A 25,849-nucleotide genomic window follows, 5' to 3' on the forward strand; every position below is an offset into this window, starting at 1 on the left:
TAAAAATGTTTTGTAATAATTGTCTGTTCCCACATATTGTAGCTGGTGCCATCGTTTTACCATCTTTGTATCAAGTGAAAAAAGACCACAAGACGCATTTCAAGACTTCCCAAAAAAATCACATATTTATTTCTCAGAGTGGCATTTCAACTGTCCAAACTTTACATCATGTTTTGTTTTAATTTACAATAACCACATTTCTTTTAAATAAATATGCAGATATCTTGAGACTAAATAGTATGTGCTGGATATCAAAATGAATATCTGGTTTTGAGTTCCTATATGACTATCCTTCGCCTCCTTTTAACTCCTCAAAGTGGCTATTTAAAAAAATACTTTAGAACATAAAACTATGAGTATGTGGAAATAAACACGACCTGGGTTGCAAAATTCCAGTAACTTTCCTAATATTTCCAGGTTTTCTGGAAGTCCGGGTTGGAAGATTCCTAGAATCAGGCTGGAATAAGAAATCCAGGAATCCTCCAACCGGGACATCTGGAAAACCAGTGAATTTTGAGAAAGCTAGAATTGTACAACCCTAAATACGACACATTCACATGAAATGAGTACCTGTTCCATTTTATGATGTACTGTGCCCTAATGGCATTCAACTGGTTTCTACTGGAATGGTGATCGACAAAGAACCTCATCAAACGGTAGTACTATTCCTATCAGGGACAACGAGTCATTCAGAGCTAATGGTTATTTATTAGAAATTCAAGAAACTTTTTAGACTTTCTTTAAGAGTAAAAAAAAGTTGCAGAACCCTAGTAGAAATATATAGGTTCTGCTTGCTCGACAAGAATACATGTTTTGATGATGTCAGAGAATTGTATGTCTGTGTCACTTGGTCCTGCGACAGACAACTGGCTGGTCTGTCTGTCTGTCTCTGTTGTTTAAATAGCTGAATGTCAATGAGTTAAGCAGACCCTCTCTCTATCTCTCTTTCTCTCTCTCTCCATTTCTTCCTGTCTCTCCTTATTCTCTCTTTCCCGCTCTCTTTTTCTCTTTAGCAGACTGACTGAGCCCTTCAGAACACACTGACTAGACATTCAATCTCACTCATTGTTACTGGCCCTTATATACTGTCCTGGTTGTGCTTTTATTTAGTCTAGATCAGGCCACAGCAGATGTGTCCCATAGCGAAAGTCTGTGTGTGGTTATGTATGCTAGATTGTGTACACATCTACAACACTCTCTATCAGACACAGAAACACAAGTTGAGAGGTCATTGCAAGAGACTGGAGTAGGGGATTGCAATTGAGGCGATAACAAGCAATGGGGGAATTCTGATTGGAGAAATCAAGCTGCTAAGCGTACGAGAGGCTGTCCATCAGTCCTGTTGCTTGTGACCTGTCAGTCCGTCCATACGTCTCGCTGTTCGTCATCTGTCCGTCCGTCCGTCCGTCCGTCTGTCTGTCTGTCTGTCCGTGGTCCCATGGTGAGTTGGAGTTGGGGAGGGTCTCGGTGTCTAGGGGGGTCCTGTGCTCCTATGGACTCCCACTGTAGGAGTAGTCTGCCTTGTTGTGCATCACCAGCTTGTTGTCCACAAAGTAGAAGCTGTCGGACTGCGTTTTGTATGGGTGTAGGATCATCTCACGCACTGAGGAAGAAGACAGAGGAAGGACATATCAGTGTGTGTGTGTGTGTGTGTGTGTGTGTGTGTGTGTGTGTGTGTGTGTTTGCGTGAGTGTGTGTGTTTTAGTGAATGTGTGTATGTGTGTTTGTGTTGGACTGTGTCTTATGGGTACAGGAAGTGCGTGAATGCATGAGTGCTATGTCTGCGTCTCTGTTTCTATGTGTATCTATACTCACTGATGTCCTCTGACAGAGGGGGGAACTCGTAGATGTGTTCGCAGGTGTTCTTGCTGCTGGGCATACAGAAACCAAACTCAAAATCAAAGCTTTTGAGGAGCTGCTCTCTGAAGTAGTGCCTCTCAATCATCCTGAAGTTGTTGATGGGCATGTCTCCCACTGTGAACTCCACACTGTGTCAGAGAGGACAGGGGGACAGAGAGATCCGATAAACTATTGGAAACACACTTACACACATCATTTGTTTGTTATAGTTTGCTGCAGAAGGGAAGTATAATTACGTTTCCTAATTTGCCCCCTCTACCGTAGCCCTTTCCTGCAGTCCAATGAAACAGTGGCCTCATTGGTGGAATGTTATTCATATGTTTCATAATTTCATAATTAATAAATATATAATTTTTTTTACAGCCGAAAATCTGGTGTTTCTATGTCAAACGGTTTTGTTATATTTCAGTCTTCTGTGATGTATATAAAGTGTAATATTGGAATGCAAACTCCAAACATTTCAACTCTATATCTGACATGGTACAGCTGTCTTCATATTTTTAAGCCCATAACCATGTGTGTGAGGTGTATACTTTGGTTTTAAAGTAGATTTGTTTAAGACTACCAAGAAACACTCATTTAGCCCACTGCAGTAATTAATAACAACTGGCCTGACTCATCTCATCTCTCTTTCTCTCTCTCTTTCTCCCTCACTCTGCCTTCTTTTCTCTCTCCCTCTCTCTTTCTCTCTGCCCCCTACTGTACGGCCTTCCTGCCTCCTTGGTATCTGTCACTCACAAATATGCACGCACGCACGCACACACACACCACCGAGAATAGCCCTCCCCATCTGTCTCCTCTCAGAAGAGAACAGCAGGGCACGGAATGGCCACCACACCACCACCCTTACACACCCACGCCCACACCCACACACACCCTGGCGGCCATCTTAGCTGTGACTTACGTGGCTCCGACCTGGCGCAGCTGCAGGAAGGCAGGGGTGAACTGGTAACGGACGAAGCGGCCTCCGTTGGGGTCCAAGTCCTTCTTTTCGCCCGCTGCCACAGTGTCACAAAAGAGACCGCGTTAACAAGCCTGCGTTTTTGAAGACGGTCTCTCTGCTGTGTACCTCTCTGAATAGACACTGTTTCAGAGCCTTAGATGATCAACTCACACAGCGAAATAACACCTTCTCAGTAGCGAAATGGCTAATAGGAGTAATTACTTCATGAATCATGCATATTACTCAAACAGCACCGTCCCTGTCTCCATATCTTGATAAAGTACATTCCCAACATATAGCTCATACACAGTACATGTATCTAATATATGTACTATATAATATGATAGTTTCGACATAGCACGTACCTGGTGCAGGGGGTTTGGTGATCTCAAACAGCACCGTCCCTGTCTCCATGTCTCGGATCTTGAACCGTGTGAAGTCGATCATGTGAACGTTCTCCTCTGGGGAACATAGGTAGTCTGAAACAGAAAGGGGACAGAACACCTTTTAATCGGAATACAGTAGGGCTACAGTAGGGCTACATACTCTACAGAACATATTTTAGTCAAAGGAATGAACAGTAGTTCCACAAAGACTATGTGATACTTTTACGATACTTTTGTTTACGTTCATGAACATTCTAGAATTGTCAACCTCTTGCATACAAATAGACCAGACATTTTAAATATATTAGTATGAGAAAAAAGAAGAAACGTGCACACTGCTCTTGCTAGTATCACTGCTCATTATTAAGCTTTACGTATCGGCCTTATATTAGTATAAAAATTCACTTTTATCAAATAAAGGAATGTAAAAGCATGAAACTTGGTACACTTGTACACCTGGACTACAAGTAATAATATCTATGTTAGAAGACAATTCTGCAGTTGTTACAGCCTTGTGCACATTTATTCAGCTCTTCCAAAACATGAGCCTTCACTAAGCACTCTGACCCTGCCCCATCCAGCCACTTTGCCTGCCTGTCAGATCCTCACCTAACAGAGAGACAGAAAGCGCTATTTTTACTCCTCTAATCCTTGCGTCTGCCAAGATGTGACACTGACAATAACCACAGTCTTATAGTCACTGGAGAACTTCTCTGTGATAACATGCAGGCCCACAGTTGTTGTGTCACACTAACAGAACTGACAGTTTGGAATATGAGACACTTCTATAAGGCCCTCTCACAGAACTGACAGTTTGGAATATGAGACACTTCTATAAGGCCCTCTCACAGAACTGACAGTTTGGAATATGTGGATAGACAAAATATTAGGACAGAAATAGAACACTAACCAACACTTGTGGTTCCAATACTGCTCACTTGCTTGGAGCATGGTGTCGACAACACCAGGGCAACACCAGGGTGCCAGCCAACTTAACCTAAGGTTTGGGTTGAGGGTACTGTACGCTGATCCCACACAAAAAGGGTTCCAAAACGGTTATTCGGCTCTCCCCATAGAATAACCCTTTTTGGTTCCAGGTAGAACCCTTTTTGGTTCCAGGTAGAATCATTTTGGGTGCCATGTAGAACCCTCTCTGTGGAAAGGGTAATACATGAAACGCAAAAGAGTTCTACCTGGAACCAAAAAGGGTTCTTCAAAGGGTTCTCCTATGGGGAAAGGTGAAGAACGCTTTTAGGTTCTAGATAACACCCTTTTTGCAGATCTGTGCCTAAGGGACAACATCTACAGCCCGGTGACATACACTCACCTCCCCACAGGCTGTGGATTAGGACTAAGAGGCTTACATTGTTTCACCGTCACATGGACAGATTGGAAGACGTTAAGGGGATTTGGGGAAACTATAGGTTTTGCTGTACTGTAACCCCCATTCCCCCGACACCACCCCACACATTGACCACTGCACCCCTTTCATACACCCCTCCCTACCTGCATCCCATTAATGTAAACTACAGGTGGGCACCTGTCTCTAAACCTTTGATATAACTTCCTGTCAAAACTGTAACAAGGTAGAATAGTAAGAGCACGTTCTAGTAAGAGTTCAGAGAGCCCTCACACACACACACGCAAAACATACACCGTTGGTGCGCACACACACGTACGCACGCACGCACACACTCTCTCTCTTTCTCTCTCTCCCTCTCTCTCTCTCTCTCTCTCCCTCTCTCCCTCTCTCTCTCTCTCTCTCGCTCTCTCGCTCTCTCTCTCTCTTCAGTTCTTTACTTACCTAAGGGTTAGGAAGCAGATGGACCAAACTGGCTAGCCAATGACCAGGAGATATTTTTAGCCTTCCTGTTACCTAGCTGTGCTACATGGAGAGAGGGGAGGTGTGTGTATGCATATGTGAGTATGCACGGTCTTGTGTGTGTATGTGTTTGTGTATACGCATGCACGTGTGTGTGTCTGTGTGTATGTGTGCACTCACATACGTGTGTGTGTATATGTGTGTGTGTGTGTGTGTGTGTGTGTGTGTGTGAGTGGAGGAGGAGGGATTGTTGGACTCAAAGGGCCTTCACACAAATTTGCTGAGGTCTTAAGACGACGCCCCCTGTTCCTTGCTCAGGGCCCGGTGTTGTTAGGTTCATTCATATAATTGGCAGCAGGCTTTGGACTCTGCTGTGTGTGTGTGTGTGTGTGTGTGTGTGTGTGTGTGCTGTGGGTGTGTGTGTGTGTTGTGCAGATGGCAGTAATTCCCTTGTGAGTTGTGACTGGGTCTCCTGGCTACTTTCCATCTCACCTACAACCCACTTATCATGATAATCCACACCACAGTACTACTACACCCACAGATAGATAGTAAAAACTGTATATATTGTATATGTGTGTATGTGTGTGTGTGCGTGTGTGTGTATTCTGTACTGGTGGGGTAATGGACCTTTTTAATAGGTAAGACCAGGGGTCTATGTCTAAGGCCAGAAAGGTTATCTCAGGTGAGAGTGGAGTTGATTGGAAAGCACTCAGCACTGGGACATAACCGGAAGTCAGTCCAGCCACACCACATCACATGTCTGCTGGAATAACAGACCAGTCAACAGATTTACTGTACATGTAAGCAGCTCTCCATCTTAAACCAGCAACAACAAACTCTGTGATATTTACTTCTGAGGCCAACCTACTGTAATCTCTGAGGGCTACAGTGGTTCACAAAGTACAGTGACATGCCCTATCCAACAGTGCAGTATTCAATATCAAAATAGAATAACTAATAAGAAAACGATATATATATACATCATGAGAAATAAGAAATAAGAGAGGAAGAAAAATACAAAAACAGAAGAATGTCAGCTATATTCAGGGTCAGTGCCAATTCAAAATGCACAATGTGCAGGGATACTGGAGTATTGAGGTAGATACTGTACCTGTATGTGAATAACACAGGGATTTCGGGGTAAATGTGGTAAATAAACGGTAGGGATATTGAGGGCTGTACATCTTAAATAATGATAATTGACTATTGAGTTCAAACACTAACTTACAGCATGTAGGCTAACCTTTTGCTCCTTGGTGAGCACAGGTCATTCTGGTTCAAATCGGTGTGAAATAATACTATTCAAATTCAACTGTTGCGGTCCCCTCAATAATAAACAAAGCATTATAGAACAGACCTACAGTGATAAAATGTAGATATTCATAACAAAACACTATAGACTATTACAGCTCTATAACATGATTGTAGGTCAGTTATGTGTGTAGTGACTGAATGACCTTAATGTGCACTCTGACTCTGGTGCCATACGGTAGGTGTCATCTAAGAGCTAACACGTTGTGTCCAGGCATCGGCTAACAAGTGGTAGAGCAGGATAGTGCGGCCATTAAATCCTCATCAACATACAACCATGCTGCATCACAGCGCCATTTAACTACAGTGTTAGAAAAGTCAAGTGTAGAGTACATTCAATCTCTGGTTGAAAAAAGAATGCTGTGCCGTCCGCAAAATTGTAAGAAATTACGTTATTATGACCATTCAATTTCTATTACATGACGTCCCTTTTTCCAATTTGTCAGTCAAACCCAAAAGCTCCACCCACATGTCTACAGCCATGACAACCACAACCACAGTGTGTTAGAACGGACACCGCTGTTACCCTGGCAACAGTGGCACTATGTTCTTGGCACATGGCATCCTTGCCTCCCTTACTGTGAGAGTGATGTTCTCAGAACATGAGACGGCTATAGATCAGCTAGCTAAACAGGAGCGCCATGAACAAATTGTATCAGCCCCACTACCCATACTGCAGTACAAAGGCTGCATCTCAATAGTTGTCCCCATGACCCATAGTACAAAGAAGGCCACATCTCAATAGTCAAAAGTGGCTTCCTCCCCTTTAATGATCTGAACACACAGACAAAATAAATTATGGAAGAACCAGGAAATTGCTTTCACCTGTTCAGTTCATTCATGTCAGTGTAGAAGGGAAGGAGACGAGGAGAGACTTTTGAGACACACCCAAAGTGACCAATACTCCATTTCTCACCACAAAAGATGACAATGATATTACCACTACATTATCTGTACTTTGGTCCAATAGTCATTGAGCCATCTGAAGTAATAGGGTCTGAAATGTTGAAGGCTCAGAGTAAGATAGCATCAGAGACATTTGTGCAGGAAATGCCAAAAGGCACATGGACAACAGGACAAAATACCCTGTTCCATCAGAGACTGTCACGATGACTTACCGTAACGTCAGCCAGAATTACAGACGCAGAGAGATGCATCAGACATTCCACACCATGCTAATTAACCTGCGCTAATTTCCCTCATCGTGATCAGACAGTGTGAACATTTGCATAGAAATAAATATACTCTACTTGTAAACAAATTTCATACCCAACGAGTCACCAAAAAGCCCTGCAATCACAGTTCCTAAATGTGTCTCTCTCCTCACTGAGAAAGGCCTGCATGTAGATAATAGATGGGCGTACGTCATAGCCGCTGTTAAAATCCTAACAGACCTCATCCGCTGTACTTTAAGGGTGATTTAAGTGATCATTGTGTATATTACCTCACAAGGAACGACAACTCAAGATTGTGATTTACGTCTAAAACATTGAGAGGGACAGAAAGACGGAGTGACGACAAATATGGCATGAATCATCATATTCAACATGAAGAGGTTCCACTTCCTATTCATCTGAATGGTTATCCTTGAAGAGGAGAGGAGGAGTGGAGAGGGAGAGAGGAAATGAGAGGACGAGAGGAGGGGAGAGAAGAGGAAGATTATACATTGTAATTGTAATTGAATGTTAAAACAGTTTTGTTCATTAACCACATCACAGTAACAACCTGGTCCATGATGACATTTACCAGTATTCCCTGGAGTAACTAGGCTAATCAAGCTATGGCTTAATTTACAGAGAAAACCATCAAAAGGACATTTCTGCAATCCCACCGGGAGTTGAACTGCATGTTACAATACATAACCGTCTCAGTAGAGACAGCCTATTGATATCATTGAGCAAAGTGGCCCAGGTGATCTACGCATCTATGGAGGGTGTATGTACAGTGGGGAAAAAAAGTATTTAGTCAGCCACCAATTGTGCAAGTTCTCCCACTTAAAAAGATGAGAGAGGCCTGTAATTTTCATCATAGGTACACGTCAACTATGACAGACAAAATGAGGAAAAAAATTCCAGAAAATCACATTGTAGTATTTTTTATGAATTTATTTGCAGATTATGGTGGAAAATAAGTATTTGGTCAATAACAAAAGTTTCTCAATACTTTGTTATATACCCTTTGTTGGCAATGACACAGGTCAAACGTTTTCTGTAAGTCTTCACAAGGTTTTCACACACTGTTGCTGGTATTTTGGCCCATTCCTCCATGCAGATCTCCTCTAGAGCAGTGATGTTTTGGGGCTGTCGCTGGGCAACACAGACTTTCAACTCCCCTCCAAAGATTTTCTATGGGGTTGAGATCTGGAGACTGGCTAGGCCACTCCAGGACCTTGAAATGATTCTTACGAAGCCACTCCTTCGTTGCCCGGGCGGTGTGTTTGGGATCATTGTCATGCTGAAAGACCCAGCCACGTTTCATCTTCAATGCCCTTGCTGATGGAAGGAGGCTTTCACTCAAAATCTCACGATACATGGCCCCATTCATTCTTTCCTTTACACGGATCAGTCGTCCTGGTCCCTTTGCAGAAAAACAGCCCCAAAGCATGATTTTTCCACCCCCATGCTTCACAGTAGGTATGGTGTTCTTTGGATGCAACTCAGCATTCTTTGTCCTCCAAACACGACGAGTTGAGTTTTTACCAAAAAGTTCAATTTTGGTTTCATCTGACCATATGACATTCTCCCAATCCTCTTCTGGATCATCCAAATGCACTCTAGCAAACTTCAGACGGGCCTGGACATGTACTGGCTTAAGCAGGTGGACACGTCTCGCACTGCAGGATTTGAGTCCCTGGCGGCGTAGTGTGTTACTGATGGTAGGCTTTGTTACTTTGGTCCCAGCTCTCTGCAGGTCATTCACTAGGTCCCCCCGTGTGGTTCTGGGATTTTTGCTCAACGTTCTTGTGATCATTTTGACCTCACGGGGTGAGATCTTGCTTGGAGTCCCAGATCGAGGGAGATTATCAGTGGTCTTGTATGTCTTCCATTTCCTAATAATTGCTCCCACAGTTGATTTCTTCAAACCAAGCTGCTTACCTATTGCAGATTCAGTCTTCCCAGCCTGGTGCAGGTCTACAATTTTGTTTCTGGTGTCCTTTGACAGCACTTTGGTCTTAGCCATAGTGGAGTTTGGAGTGTGACTGTTTGAGGTTGTGGACAGGTGTCTTTTATACTGATAACAAGTTCAAACAGGTGCCATTAATACAGGTAACGAGTGGAGGACAGAGGAGCCTCTTAAAGAAGAAGTTACAGGTCTGTGAGAGCCAGAAATCTTGCTTGTTTGTAGGTGACCAAATACTTATTTTCCACCATAATTTGCAAATAAATTCATAAAAAATCCTACAATGTGATTTTCTGGAGAAAAAAAATCTCAATTTGTCTGTCATAGTTGACGTGTACCTATGATGAAAATTACAGGCCTCTCTCATCTTTTTAAGTGGGAGAACTTGCACAATTGGTGGCTGACTAAATAAAAAATTTCCCCACTGTATATGTATGTGTGTGTGTGTGTATATGTGTGTGTGTATGTGTGTGTGTCTCTGTGTGTATGCGTGTGTGCAATCCTTTGTGATTAATACATTTGTCTCTGTCTAAATTCAGTCTGATTGGTCCAAGCACACTTCCAGTATGCAGCAGGACAGAGCACAAATGGACCTGCATCGTATCAAAGTCTGCAGTCAAAATAAAATAAAATGTTATTGGTCACATACATTAGTGAAATGCTTGTAATAATATAATAATAATAATATGCCATTTAGCAGACGCTTTTATCCAAAAAGCGACTTACTTGTAGATCCCTACATTGTCAGGTGTATTGATCTTCCAGTACCAGCATGGTTCAGTGAGTCAGAACATTGAGCAGTGGCTTACTGCTTACTCTACAAAGCAGAGGGATTCTCTCTGTAATGAAGTTCACCAAAACACTCCCTTCAAACTGCTGGCTGTGCAGATATCAGACAGGAGCTGCTTGGCAGAGACTTGAGGGATGCCACTGCACTGTGCAGTTAAAAGGCCAGTTGACTTTGTAGTCTAGTCTACAGTGTACCACTATTGTCTTGCTGACTTCAGTGTGTGTGTGTACTGCATCACAAGAAAAATGCCATACAGGTGGCCAATCATCAACCTGTACTGACTAACAAACTGGATATTAAAATGACGGGTGGGTGACATTATACAGCATAAGTTCATGAGAACCAACTCTAATATTGACATATTTCATAACTGATAAACGTTTGTGTTCCCTGTTTGTGAGGAAGCATGTCATGCTAACGGAAGCAGTCTGGCACCTCTGCATTCTGATAATAATGTGAGCTCTTGGTCTTATTTATGTGCTTATGGAGGCACTGTAGATACTGTGTGGTGATATAAATGGGCTTCACAGAGTGTGAGTCGAGCTCTATGGGTCATTCTGAGAGTATTAGGATCCTGTGGATACAGTATTCACAGTGTCCTCTCTGTCTCTAGTCTAGACACAGTATATCAGTGTGTGCTATATGGGATGCTTTGTATTAGCTGAGCTCTGCAGCACAGACAGGCCCTGTGGTTTGTCTGTGCGTGTGTACATATCGATGGATGGTTCTTTGTGTGTATAGTTGGGTTGTTCTGTGTGTGAATCAAGGATCCTGGGTGTAACTAGATATAGGGTGTCACTGTCCTCTCAGTCTGTATTCTATGGGCTGCCGCTGCTCCATATGGTCAAGGAGATCTGGTTGGTCTGGATTCCTATGTGTGGTTCTGTCTGTGCATGTGTGAGCATAAGGGACCCTGCTCTATGAGTGTTTGAGTGTTTATGAATAATATGTGGCCATGCGTGTGTGTGTATGTGTTCCTGTGCTACTGTGTGTGTGTGTGTCCGTGTGCTTGTCCGTGTGTGTGTGTCTGCAGCTCGGTGGCAGCCAGTTGCTGGAAGGCTCTGAAGTGGCAGCGTCTCCCAGGTTCCCTCTCTCTCTGTCGCTCTCTTGCTCTCTCTCCCTCCCTCTCTCTCTTTCCCTCTTTTTCTCTCCCTCTCTCTCCCTGAGGAAGGCACCTCTTCACTTCCTTTTCCTTTAACAGCATCACCTAGCAACGCTCCTTCTGATGCCGTGCCAGGACATTCTGCTCCCCCCCCCCCACCTCTCCTCCTCCTCTACCTTTCCTCCTCTCCACCTGTGTACTTTGCATAAACAAGACACAACAAGACACGAAACAAAGCAGAGCAGAACGGCTCATGTTAGTGTTCATTCAAATGATAATGAAACGCTATCAGCTGATCTCAGATCTGTTTGTACTGTATAGATGTAAGTTATATTGTTGTTGTCATGAAAAATCAGGGTAATGAAATGCTACATTACAGTGATCTGATAAAGTGGTGTCAGACCACTGGGCCTCCTGCTGTGTGTATGTGTGTGTGTCTGTACGCGTGTGTCTGTGTCCGTGTGTCTTTTTCTGTCTGGAATTTAACGAGAGGTAGCCTAGCGGTTGAGTGTTGGGCCAGTAACCGAATGGTTGATGGTTCAAATCCCTGAGCCGACTAGGTGGAAAATCTGTCGGTGCCCTTGAGCAAGGCACTTAACCCTAACTGCTCTTGTAAGTTGCTCTGGATAAGAGCGTTGACTCAAATGAAAAAAAAAACGAGATAAGAAAGACATTTTACACACTCTAGCTCAGAAAGCCATTTGGCTGTTACTGCCAGGCGTCTGCCTGTAATACATTACAGTGTGATGCAGAACATTTTCAGATATGTCTTGGAACAGATGTGTCGACATACAACATGGCACAGTGATATGAACTCCACGTAATAGGAATATGGGTTTTATGCAGGTTCTATGCTTTATGTACAGTCCTTATATTCATACACAGTAGACGACAAGGCTACAGTATATGATAGAGCCTCAGGTTATTCCAAAACTGGACACACTACAGCATGGGCTGACACTGATCTAAATTTTCTTGCATCTAGTGCTTCAAAGCTCACAGAAGTATTGCGGAGGAGTAGTATTAGACTCAGTCTTGAGTCATGCAGTTCTTATAGAAAGGACCTGTATGACACAAGATGGCCGTTCATGGCATTCATCAACAGCAAGCGACTGCCATATATAGTTCTTATAGAAAGGGACCTGTTTTGACACAAGATGTCTGTTTATGGCATTCATCATCAGCAAGAGACTGGCTGCCATTTATAGCTCCTAATCCCCCAGATTAGCCAGGAGGAGTTAGAAGACTTTTCAGCCACAAGCTTCGTTCACATCTCCCTCTTTCTTTCTTTTGATTTGACTCGAGCTGTCAATCAACGTGGATAAATACACAAGGACACCTGTTTACAGCACAGTACATTACCAAAACCCAACATTGACAGTCTCCCACAGTAACAAATCTCTATTTGAAATAGTTGTTTTTTTCAGGTTGATAGTGATAGGCTTTTTATTATGCTTCTTCACACAGCATGTCTTAGATATACTGCCTGTAGGCTACTGGTTGGCTGCCTGGCTGCCTGGCTGCCTGTGAGGTGATTGGCTGGCTGGCTGGCTGACTGGCTGTGAGGTTCATTGAAAGGTTGTGTTTTTATTTAACAGATGAATGCAGATGAGATTTCCTCCCTCATCTTATCTTCCTCCTCAGCCCCCGCTCGTCTGTTGTTCGGTCGGTGTGAAAAAGCAGCTTGATTTTGAAGGGAATGCATGAGAGGGCCTGTGTCTGTTTGTATAATGGTCTGGGGCAGAGGTATCAGGAGGGTTTACGCCTCGATCACACCGACAGCGTCATTGCAAATGGTACGCAGCATCATCTGGATATGTGTGCAACAACATTCACTTTCTGCTACCATTTCTGTCAAGCCGTCTACACATACAGTTTGACGCATATGTTCGATAAATCCAACGTATGCACCACACAGAACGCACTGCAACTGCCTCTGCATCGCAATGCTGCAAGGAAAACGCAGCGTTCCATTGGAATTGAATGTACTTCTGGTGTACCAAAATGCAATGACGCTGTCAGTGTGATCGAGGCATTAAGGTCTAAATTTGAGCTGCAATTGGCTGTGACAAAAGTGTTGGTGTGTGTGGTTGCTCTGCAGAACACACTAGCTCTGTTCACAAGCCCTGTGATTGAACACAATGTTCTGTTGTGCTAGGCGCTACATCATGTTAACCACAAACACCAGGGTAACTAAGCGATTTCTACACCTATCAAATAGGTTACATTCCAAATGGCACCCTATTCCCTATCTAGTGCACTACTTTTGACCAAAAGTAGTGCACTAGATACAGAATAGGGTGTAATTTGGGATGCACACATAACATCACTTCCTGTTCAAGCTTTACGCTGCTGACTTACAGTAAAAGAGATGGATCCCTCCCGGTCTGACCCCAACACACACACACACACAAACAAATCAAATCAAATCAAATTTGATTGGTCACATACACATGTTTAGCAGATGTTATTGCGAGTGTAGCGAAATGCTTGTGCTTCTAGCTCCGACAGTGCAGTATTATCTAATAAGTAATATCTAACAATTTCACAACATATACCCAATACACACAAATCTAAGTAAGGAATGGAATTAAGAATATATACATATATGGATGAGCAATGGCAGAGTGGCATGGACTAAGATACAGTAGAATAGTATAGAAGAGCTATGTAAACATAATTCAAGTGACTAGTGTTCCATTTCTTAAAGTGGCCAGTGATTTCTAGTCTATGTCTATAGGCAGCAGCCTCTAATGTGCTAGTGATGGCTATTTAACAGTCTGATGGCCTTGAAATAGAAGCAGTTTTTCAGTCTCTCGGTCCCAGCTTTGATGCACCTGTACTGATCTCGCCTTCTGGATGATAGCGGGGTGAACAGGCAGTGGCTCGGGTGGTTGATGTCCTTGACTATCTTTTTTGCCTTCCTGTGACATTGGGTGCTGTAGGTGTCCTGGAGGGCGGGTAGTTTGCCCCCGGTAATAATAATAATAATAATAATATGCCATTTAGCAGACGCTTTTATCCAAAGCGACTTACAGTCATGCGTGCATACATTTTTGTGTGGTCCCGGGGATCGAACCCACTACCTTGGCGTTACAAGCGCCGTGCTCTACCAGCTTACATAGGTATTCCTCTTGTTCAAAATGTGTTGGGCAGACCACACCACCCTCTGGAGTGCCCTGCGGTTGCGGGCGGTGCAGTTGCTATACCAGGCGGTTATACAGCCCGACAGGATGCTCTCAATTGTGCATCTGTAGAAGTCTGTTGCACCTTCTTCACCACACTGTCTGTGTGGGTGGACCATTTCAGTTTGTCAGTGATGTGTACGCCAAGGAACTTGAAGCTTTCACCTTCTCCACTGCGGTCCTGTCGATGTGGATAGGGGGGTGCACCCTCTGCTGTTTCCTGAAGTCCACGATCATCTCCTTTGTTTTGTTGACGTTGAGTGAGAGGTTATTTTCCTGACACCACACTCCGACAGCCCTCACCTCCTCCATGAAGCTGTCTCTTCATTGTTGGTAATCAAGCCTACTACTGTTGTGTCGTCTGCAAACTTGATGATTGAGTTGGAGGCGTGCGTGGCCACGCAGTCATGGGTGAACAGGGAGTACAGGAGGGGGCTGAGCAGGCACCCTTGTGGTGCCCCAGTGTTGAGGATCAGCGAAGTGGAGGTGTTGTTTCCTACCTTCACCACCTGGGGCCGGACCGTCAGGAAGTCCAGGACCCAGTTGCACAGGGCGGGGTTCAGACCCAGGGCCTCGAGCTTAATGATGAACTTGGAGGGTACTATGGTGTTGAATGCTGAGCTATAGTCAATGAACAGTATTCTTACATAGGTATTCCTCTTGTTCAAAATTTGATTTGATTTGATTAAATAGGGCAGTGTGATGGCGATTGCATCGTCTGTGGCTGTATTGGGACGGTAAGCAAATTGAAGTGGGTCTAGGGTGACAGGTAAGGTAGAGGTGATATGATCCTTGACTAGTCTCTCAAAGCACTTCATGATGACAGAGGTGAGTGCTACGGGGCGATAGTCATTTAGTTCAGTTACCTTTGCTTTCTTGGGTACAGGAACAATGGTGGCCATCTTGAAGCATGTGGGGACAGCAGACTGGGATAGGGAGAGATTGAATATGTCCTTAAACACACCTACACTTGACTATCTCACACACACACGCACACAGTCTTGCGCAGCTAACCTTGTGGGGACATACAATTCAGTCCCATTCAAAATCCGATTTTCCATAACCCTAAACCTAACCCTAACCCGTACCCTTACCCTAACCCTAACCTAAACCCTAACCTTAACCCAAAAACCTAACCTTAAACCTAACCCTAAACCTAACCCTAGCTCCTAACCCTAAAACTAACCCTAGCTCTTAACCCTAACCCTAAACCTAATTCTAACCCTTACACTAATTCTAACCTTAACCCTAAACCCCCTAGAAATAGCATTTGACCTTGTGGGGACCAACAAAATGTCCCCAGTTGGTCAAATTTTTCTTGGTTTACTATTCTTAAAGTTAAACACGTCCACACACACACACGCACACACACACACACACATACACACACCTCATATCCACTTCCCTTTCCTGCCACTGACATATTAAATGTCATTGCCTGTTATGCAATACAACAACACTGCCATTAATTTGACACTTACATTTACAGGTCTGTCACATTTAGTAGACTAATACCACCATCTTATCTAATGTTAGTGTGAGTTAGGCCTACATGTTAACATAGTGTACTGCCCCTTTATCGTGATGCAGGCCTCTTGCTTTGTAATGCAGGTGGCTGTGGTAACTGTCTGGAGAAGCCCTCTCACTCACATTTACTGTACATACAGCCAGGTAGAAAGCTACTGTCAGCAGCACACTGGCTTGGGGATTTGATTTGATTTATTTTAGCGCCCCAAAACGTCCAGGTCAACTGTAAATGAATACCAATGTAAAGCACAATTTCTCCCCTTTCCAGCAAAGTCAATGACAAGACCTTCATGCTGCCCGTCTCTGCATGATTGAAGAAAGCGATGGAGCTCCACCGGGTCTTTTTAAAAATGGCGGGTGGGGATGTGAAAGCTACTGCGTCATAGTGAAAGGGGGAGATATGTCGTGGGGAGAACCGGCATTTTTCACCCGAATTGTTAACTTTACACTCACCATTACACTCACCATTGAATTGTTAACTTTACACTCACCATTACACTCACCATTGATCATTTATTGTTTTTAATCTGTGAGAGAAGCGCTACACCTGGTGGAAAGAGGCTGTATGGCACAGAATGAGTTGAATAATGCGTGCCTTATGTTACGTCGTGACATGTCATACTTTAACGTATAGCGTCAGCGGGGTCAGTTTTTTCTACTTTTTTCCAATACTATTGGTCCATTACCATGTCAATCAACGCTGAATCGAAACTTAGTTCACACCCCGGATTTTGATGCCAACACAGTCGCTACAGTCCCATTAGTTTTCAATGAAGCCTCGTTTGAATGCTGCAGTTGCACACATATGTACGGAACGGAGTTATCTACCGTTAGTTAACTGTGTCCCACTTCAACAAGATGGAGGAAGTGGACCATCTGTGTGTCTACAGTAGCCTATAACAACAATATGTGGCGGTAAGACGTTGACTATAAAACTAGGCCTATTTTAAACACACACAAGATAGGCCTACTAAGTGATAGAAAATGTCTATCATTTTGTTTTGATTCAAACAAACCTTCCTATGGTGTTTTGTTTACTGGTCACAATCCTTTATTCATCTGCTTTAGAACTTTAAGAAGCAAATCCATTTTTATCAGAGAGGCGACGCAGTAGAAGCCACAGTTTAGGCTGCTACAGGTTACTACACTGCTTCAGCCAACCAGGAGCAAGCACAGACACACACTAGGACATGGAGGATCAAAGGGAAGGCTCTGACCCCCTTAACCTTAAAATAAGCATATTGTAGGGAAAACAAAATGGTCATGTTATAGCCAAGTTTGACATTGCAGCTTGGCCATGTAGGCCTAGTTGGAGCCATGTTTTAGGGCCATAGGCTAAATAAACAAAGCCCAGGGAGTTCCAGTTACACTGCACTAGCACATCTCTCTGACAGCTTTCCTCTGATATCTACCACTACAGTACTTCACTGGGCCCCCAGGTTCACACTGCTACCAGTTGAGAGAGAAAAGGCTGGCGGCCATTTTAAACTCTGCTCTATGTTGATAGGATTCTGTGCCAAACGTCACAAAGAATGGAGGCAAATGAAATGAATACGGCTGGGTAACTTCGAAGGACTGTCAGTTATGTGTTCTTGTACCGTAGGGCTGTTTTAGCTTGAACACGAATCGGCTCAGTTCGTCATGTCATCCCATTAAGAGGGTGAACACACACACACACACACACACACACTTTAACACACTCACAGGCGTGGCCGTATGACTAAGCTCATATATGCCTCCAGGCTCTCTTTCCACTATGTGGCATACTGAGTTCCCTGGTATGTCTGGAAACAGATTCCCTACCCCAGCACTTAAGGCACAGATACATTAAAATATAACGTGAACCTTTTTTCAGACCTGCATCATAGTAACACATATCATAAGACTGGTATAACAATGGTCTGTCGAACAATAAAAGCTTAATAATATTTTATTTTTTACCACCGTATCTTCTATTATGCATATGTTACGATAGCAGATTGTGGAACTTTTTTCTTGTGTAATACATAATGTTGAGGGCCACATGGAAATGTCATGGTGGGCCGGATACAGCCATAGGGCCGAGGGTTGTGTTTCCCTGACCGAAGGAGTAATTTCCTTCTTCACCAACAGTGTGTTGAGTGAGTGCCTCCTCCTTCATCCTCTCTACTGGTGCATAGACTCTGTGGTCGGCTTGCACACACATGCACACACACACACACACACACACACACACACACACACACACACAGAGAGAAACAGGCCATACTGACTGACTTAATCCTCATCAGAAGAAAATGAGTCAATGGCTTGCTGCTTTCAACAAGCAATGATGCTTCTCAATACCCCAATGTGCCACTCAATAGATAATACGTGTTGTATTACTTAGGCCTATCCGTTAACGAGTTTCACAGCAAATGCAAACATTGACAGTCAATTAATCATTATCAGACTTGCGTTAATTGTTAACCTTCAAATCAACATGCTATCTCAACTGTTTTGTTATACTATAGATTACACTTGTTTAATCAGATTTAGAGTTGAGTTGCTTTGACCCAAGTGAGGAACAATATCCCCACCACAAGACATCTATCCACCTGCAAAAATTTGAGGAGAAAGAAGAGCCCATCTGCATTGCTTGCTGTTTGGGGTTTTAGGCTGGGTTTCTGTATAGCACTTTGTGACATCTGCCGATTGATTGATTTGATTGATTGATTGAGAGGACAGGACGGGAGAGGAGAGGGCAGGACGGGAGAGGACAGGACAGGACAGGAGAGGGCAGGACGGGAGAGGACAGAACAGGACAGGAGAGGACAGGACGGGAGAAGACAGGACAGGACAGGACAGGAGAGGAGAGGACAGGACGGGAGAAGACAGGACAGGACAGGAGAGGAGAGGACAGGACGGGAGAGGAGAATAGAGAAGACTGTCCTGCCCATTGACATCAGATGAATGACCCCCATAGAACAGTAGCTTACCTTGTGATAGATGCAAAGAGCAGATTTAAATTAGGCCAGCCACACACATCAATTTGCTTTTAAAGCTTCAGCCATTGTGGTGATAGTCAAGTCCAGAGACTGTAAATACAGTCAGGGGAAAATACAGTTAGAGGGAAAGGTTGTTGTTTATCAGACAGGCAGTGATGCAGTGTTTCCCTGGCTTTAATTCAGTCTCTCTATGATAGACAGAGACATCGAGAGACTGTATAGGAGCTGGACGTGAAGTGGGCTGCACTCACTGAATAAGAGATTAATTACTGGAGAGCTAATATACTTATATTAATATACTTACAGTAATGTCTTTCATATACTCATTTGAAGAAAATACAATTACACTGCAGACAAATAAACACACAATGAGTGTTGAGGACTGGACAACAGTTGGAGGTGACTAGGTGTAATAAATAACAAGCAATAGCTAATATACAGCATAGTACTGTTCCTTTTTGATGTGGCTGGACAACTACAGTAAGAAGTCAATAAGTGTGAGAAAAAAAGCTATAGTTTTATTTTTAGCATCTCATTATGTCACCTAAGGACAACTGATTGAAGTGGCCTGTATTCAATCAGTCTGAATCTGATGTGGTGAGACTGAGACCTGCCAGTATACAGGTTGGTTCCCCACTTCACCCACACATAAAGAGCAGCCCAGTTGGCCTGCCAAAAGCTTGTTGATCTATTGTTGGTTTTGGCTACCTAGGATGGTTTTCCAAGAGTGGTGGCCTATATTCAAGCAATTGCTTGTGTGGTGAGACACTTCCTGCGAGCCAAAAGCCTGTTGGGTTAGTATTGGCTGACTAGAGTGGAATGAGCTATCCCTGAGAAAGGATTCTCCCTGGTGACCAATCTGAAGCAATTATGACTAATACTATCACTATCACAACAAAGTGGGCCATCTGATCTGACTACCTTTGAGTAATAGGATGACATCCAATGTTGTGTGAACTAGCCACATCAAATGTCAAATGGCCCGCGTTTTATCTAATAGATGTGAGCATGTGCCAAAGAGATCATGTGAATCTGTCTCTCCAGTTTCCTTTGGAGGCAGATTGTATTGTGATGAATTTGCATCGTTACTCATAACAGTATGAAATATACTGTACATGACGAGTTTCCAAAACACTATATCCACATGTATTTATTTATTTTTCATCAGAAATTATTGCTTGTGTGTGTGTGTGTAAAATATTACTGTTCTCAGTGATTTTATTCATAGATTTTAGATGTGTATGAAAATGTGTTCTCTATATATCAGTTGTTTAGCTGGAATGGAATGTTCGTATCCTGTATATCTGACTGTGATATGTGATTGTCTCACCTAGCTACAGTGGCTTGCGAAAGTATTCACCCCCCTTGGCATTTTTGGGGGGTTTGTATCATTTGATTTACACAACATGCCTACCACTTTGAAGATGCAAAATATTTTTTATTGTGAAACAAACAAGAAATAAGACAGAAAAACAGAAAACTTGAGCATGCATAACTATTCACCCCCCCAAAGTCAATACTTTGTAGAGCCACCTTTTGTAGCAATTACAGCTGCAAGTCTCTTGGGGTATGTCTCTATAAGCTTGGCACATCTAGCCACTGGGATTTTTGCCCATTCTTCAAATTGGATGGGTTCCGCTGTTGTACAGCAATCTTGAAGTCATACCACAGATTCTCAATTGGATTGACGTCTGGGCTTTGACTATGTCATTCCAAGACATTTAAATGCTTCCCCTTAAACCACTTGAGTGTTGCTTTAGCAGTATGCTTAGGGTCATTGTCCTGCTGGAAGGTGAACCTCCGTCCCAGTCTCAAATCTCTGGAAGACTGAAACAGGTTTCCCTCAAGAATTTCCGTGTATTTAGCACCATCCTTCAATTCTGACCAGTTTCCCAGTCCCTGCAGATGAAAAACATCCCCACAGCATGATGCTGCCACCACCATGCTTCACTGTGGGGATGGTGTTCTCGGGGTGATGAGAGATGTTGGGTTTGCGCCAGACATAGCGTTTTCCTTGATGGTCAAAAAGCTCAATTTTAGTCTCATCTGACCAGAGTACCTTCTTCCATATGTTTGGGGAGTCTCCTACATGCGTTTTGGCGAACACCAAACGTTTTTGCTTATTTATTTTTTTAAGCAATGGCTTTTTTCTGGCCACTCTTCCGTAAAGCCCAGGTCTGTATTTTATATCCCTTCTTCCTAGGCCCCCTATGATCCCTTTTACTTCCCTTATAGCATAAGCCCCATGCAGCCAAACATACAGTACATTGATAAGAAACCATTTCTCATTTCACAAAACACTCTCTCGCCACTGGCTAGATTACATTTATTTTCTTCATGCCTGTCTCAGAGAAACAGCGTGCCTCCCTCCCTTATCAGCTTTGAGCCACTGTGTCTCCCTGCCGCCCCAAAATGGACGCAGTTACCTCACAAAGCACTGCCATGAATGTAATGTACACAGCAAGCCTTGCCATTTTCTGCTTCAGTCTTTCACTGGTTATTTCTCCTCCATATACAGACAGTTGAGCAAAAAACGGACAAAATCGATCTCGGCATACATGTAGCATATGTATCGACTGAATAATTCAGATTATTTCCTTCATTATTACAGTATGTACTGTACTGATACAAAGGGAGTAAGGCAACCATAGGACCAAATTCAATACGACTGAATATCCTAAAGGAGGGGGTGAAAAAGAGGACAACGATATACAATGACCATGAATCAAATAACTATCAGGCCATAGCAGGTGGCTATCATTAAGCATTTGTGAGAGAAATGCCATTTATGCCATTTGATCTATGGTTTCCTGAATGTATCCTACATTGCAGCTATGGGGGCTAGAGACCAAAACAGTGAACACAGCAAATGTAACACATACAGTATCAGCTAAACTTGCCTTCTAATCAGAAATGATATGCCCTGAAAACAAATTTCCGGATTCGTTCTTCATTGAGTGTTTTGTTGCATGCTGCTTGACTCTGAAGCATTAATTAACTAGAGTCTATCAGGTCAAAGAAGCGCCGCATTCCCTACCTTTCTGACATAATCCAGATTACATGTCAGTGGAGAGCAGAGATTACCACTATGCAGCCATCATCAGTGATTTATGTATTATCTCGCCACTGCAGCCCGATACTGCTCTTCTGCTCTTCCTCTGGGGGTTACAGAAGAAAACAGCTAACACTATCGGACAACAACATGGATAAATGGGTTGATGTCAGCGGGCTACTGTGCCTTTTGGGATGAGTGCTGCTCCGGATGATGAGGAATGCCCTTTGCTTATAGCAGAGACTCTGGATAGTACCAAATCGTTCAGACACAAGTCTGTATGTAGAGTATATTGAAATGACTCATCGTACATGGAGGCTTAGGTTAAAGGCCTTATTACCATCTAGCTAACCCACAGCCACAGGGCATTGGTTTGTGATATAAAATGGAACTAGCGTGTCAAGTACAATATGGATGCATCCCAAGTCTCTAAAGTCGCCTAGACGTCCCTTATCCTACAGTGCCTACAGAATAGTACCGTAGTATGCCTGGCCTTTGTTCTATTGTACTGTATATTCTCTACTGATGTGAAAGGTGAATTGATGCAAGCAATATAACAGCCACCAGTCTGTACACTTTGTGAGGCTGATGCAATTCATTTTAACCTGAGAAGCAGTCTCTTTCAGACCAGGACAATAGTCACTTGATAGAACCAGGATGCACTCAGGTGGTTGACATAAAGATGACCCCGTGAAATTACTTTTACAGCTCACCAGTTACCAGTAACCTAGTGTGAAGGTAGAAGGAACAGAGAGAGGGTGTGTTTTATACAACAACAACAACAACAACAACAAAAAGCATATCTGCGTCTCAAATGGCACCACATTCCCTTTATAGTGCACTACTTTGACCAGGGCCCAGAGGGTTCCAGTAAAAAATAGAGCACTATTTAGGTAATAGGGTGCTATTTGAGATGGATCCATTGAGTGACTGTAGCTGTGTTGTTGTGTCATGTAACAATCTAATACAGATCTTTAAATAGGCTCTGACTGTAGCAATCTCTGTCGGCAGGCACAGAGCACTGACCACCTGTTACCTAAGAGGAAACAGGTTCTTCAGGTTGGGGAAAGGATTTAAGAAAAGTCTGATTTTCTTTTTTGATCAACATGGACAACATGGGGCATTAGAATGAACAATCACATTAATCCCTGCCTGTCTGGTTCAAAATGAATATTTACACACACACACACACACACACACACACACACACACACACACACACACACACACACACACTCTCTCTCTCTCTCTCTTTCGCTTGCTCCAATCTTCTCTCTCTTTATCCCTCTTTCTAGCTCCTTCTCTCTCTCTCCCTCTCTCTCCCTCTATCTCTCGCTCTCGCTCTCTCTCACACACACACACACACATACACACCCACACGCACACAAACACACACAGGGTTGTGTGCATACCTATGTTCTGGTCTACTAAACCTGTCTGAGCTAGAGGCTGATAGCCTAACCTCCTGTTTTACATCATTATCTATTATGCCCAGATTGCCCACACGGAAACATTCAAGTACACATTTCGCTAGACTATAATTCCACTAGCCTATATATATCCTGTATTTCCACACCCACAAATATATTACTGTAGCCTAATGTTCCTCTATGTCGCTATCCAATGCACTGGCAGTATACCCTTGAAAAATGAAAACCTGGCACAAGTGCAACTAACATGCTACTACGCGGATGGATGAATAGATGGATGGCTAAACGTTAACAATGTAACGTTGTCGATGTGGACCCGATGCTTCATGCCAGGCAACCGAGCCACAGCAGGTGCGCTGTTCCCAGAACGTTTCAGGAAGCGATGAAGCTACCCTTCAGACCAATAAGTAGCCTACTTACTTTCGGTGATCTTCTGTAACCCAAGTACATCCTCAGGCGATATTACGGGGTTTCTTAGCAACTCGTCTTCCGATGTAACCGGGACCCCCGCATCTGTCGAGTTGCAGCCTTTCTTCACTTTCATGGCCACGAGCGGTTTGGGGTGAGACTGGCGGGAAGTAGGGCTTCTGCTGCTGCTCTCGAGACCTCCGCTGCCACGGTTCGTATTATTAGTAGCCGCTTTATTCACACTGGCGTTAGGTGCGTCCTGGCTATTACACACAGCCTCCGTGCTGGTACAAGAATAGCTCATTCTCCGTGCCTCCTCCCCCTTCTGATCTGGTGAAGATATAAATCAGTCTCTCTCCCTCCCTCACCCAAGGCTCAACGGCTCTCTCACTCGGTATTTAATTTAAATCCTTAGTTCTTTAAACCCGTCTGTCCGTGACTGCTTGTGTGCGGCGGCTGAATAGCCCTTGCGCTTGGAGCGCGCGTGTGGTGGTGGTGGGGGTTTACAGAATTCAGAACGTAGAGAGAGGAAGGAAGGATGCCGTGGGTCGTCAGCGCTCATACGAAAGCATCATAAGCCGTTCATGCAAATACATATAAACTCAATTGATAGCAAAATATTCTCATAAAAGCTAAATGCTTTCACCCTGCATGCATGTCTGCTGTGGCCAACCAGCGCATGGACAGACGCTCCCGCATTGAACAGCCTATGACTAATTTAATTGTTACTGTAACTTCCCATCGATTTATGACATGATCATTACATGACTCCCAGAAACGGTAAAAATGGCCACTTGGCCAGTGTAGATTATGTCAAGCGGTTGTCCCTTTTTAATCAGCTCACATCCATTACTATTCACGTGTACATATGCAATTTACATCTTTGAAGATATATTGCAATTATTGATAATATCTACAGAAATCAGCGATTCAGGCAGCTTTTTGGACACATTCTTACCACAATTCTGTGAATAATTTAACATTCTTATATACTGTATCTGGCACAACTGGCTCACGTGGTTGTGTATTCTACATCACTATGAACATTTTAAGATATTTTTGGGCATACTACAATTATATTTCCTACAGTTATGGTCATATGAAATGTTCTGATAAGACCACATTGATTGGTACCAATATTGGAAAAAGGCTTCTGTAGGGTTAATGAGTGAATTCTGTGATGGCCCTATATCTAAAAATCTTTTAAAAACCCTTTCTAGCTGTATGTGTGCAATTTGGTGCCTCTATCACCAAAGTTACAATCCAAAAACATAGCTGCCCCATTACATGGAATTATATGGCTAAGCTTCCAACATTCTAATGTCAATGGCACAATATGGGCGATTTTTAAACAATAGTTGCAGCTGATGCTTTCAAATTTTGTTATATTATATATCATTTTAAAGGTAATTTCATGACCTTTCAGAACCACTTGTCAAACAAAGTTGAAAATGTATCAGGGTTTCTGTTTTAAAGCCATTTATACAGGTAATTTTGATATTTACCCTAGAGGTCAGAGGTCAAAGTTCTGTTGACCTGAACTTTCAGAAAATATGTCTGATGGATAACTGTGAATCTAAGCTTTCCAATGATATATGATTAAATGGTATAAGCGAGAAATAATTTGTTGTATATTGACATTGTTTGTAAAGGGTAAATTCCCTATGTAAAAATAACATTGGGATGGAGGGATGAAAGATAGAATGATAACACACAGAAAGCTGCCATTGGTCCACTGCTATCACACATTGTCCAACTCTAGGGACATAGACCTTCAAAAAAATCACTGACATCATCGGCCCAAGTGAGTCCGACGGCCCAAATTTGGGGGTCTGGCTCATGGACTATTTGTTGGATTGCATGAACATGACATGGTTACAATTTGTCACTGTTGATGTTGATGCAGGATTGCCTTTGTGAGGATATCTATATTACGTAGAATAA

General features: G+C 43.2%; 1 protein-coding gene across 1 annotated transcript; it reads right to left on the minus strand.

The window, feature by feature from the left end:
- Positions 1-101: 101 nt before the first annotated feature.
- LOC121566576 (protein unc-119 homolog A) lies at positions 102-24,405 on the minus strand. Its single transcript, XM_041876566.2, has 5 exons — positions 23,918-24,405; positions 3,169-3,282; positions 2,765-2,858; positions 1,816-1,988; positions 102-1,603 (listed from the first exon to the last, which is right to left on the minus strand). The coding sequence occupies exons 1-5, from the start codon at positions 24,207-24,209 to the stop codon at positions 1,491-1,493; spliced, it is 786 nt and encodes a 261-aa protein (XP_041732500.2). The 5' UTR covers positions 24,210-24,405; the 3' UTR covers positions 102-1,490.
- Positions 24,406-25,849: the final 1,444 nt, after the last annotated feature.

The sequence above is a fragment of the Coregonus clupeaformis genome, chromosome 5 (assembly GCF_020615455.1).
Source record: "Coregonus clupeaformis isolate EN_2021a chromosome 5, ASM2061545v1, whole genome shotgun sequence".
Lineage (NCBI taxonomy): Eukaryota > Metazoa > Chordata > Actinopteri > Salmoniformes > Salmonidae > Coregonus > Coregonus clupeaformis.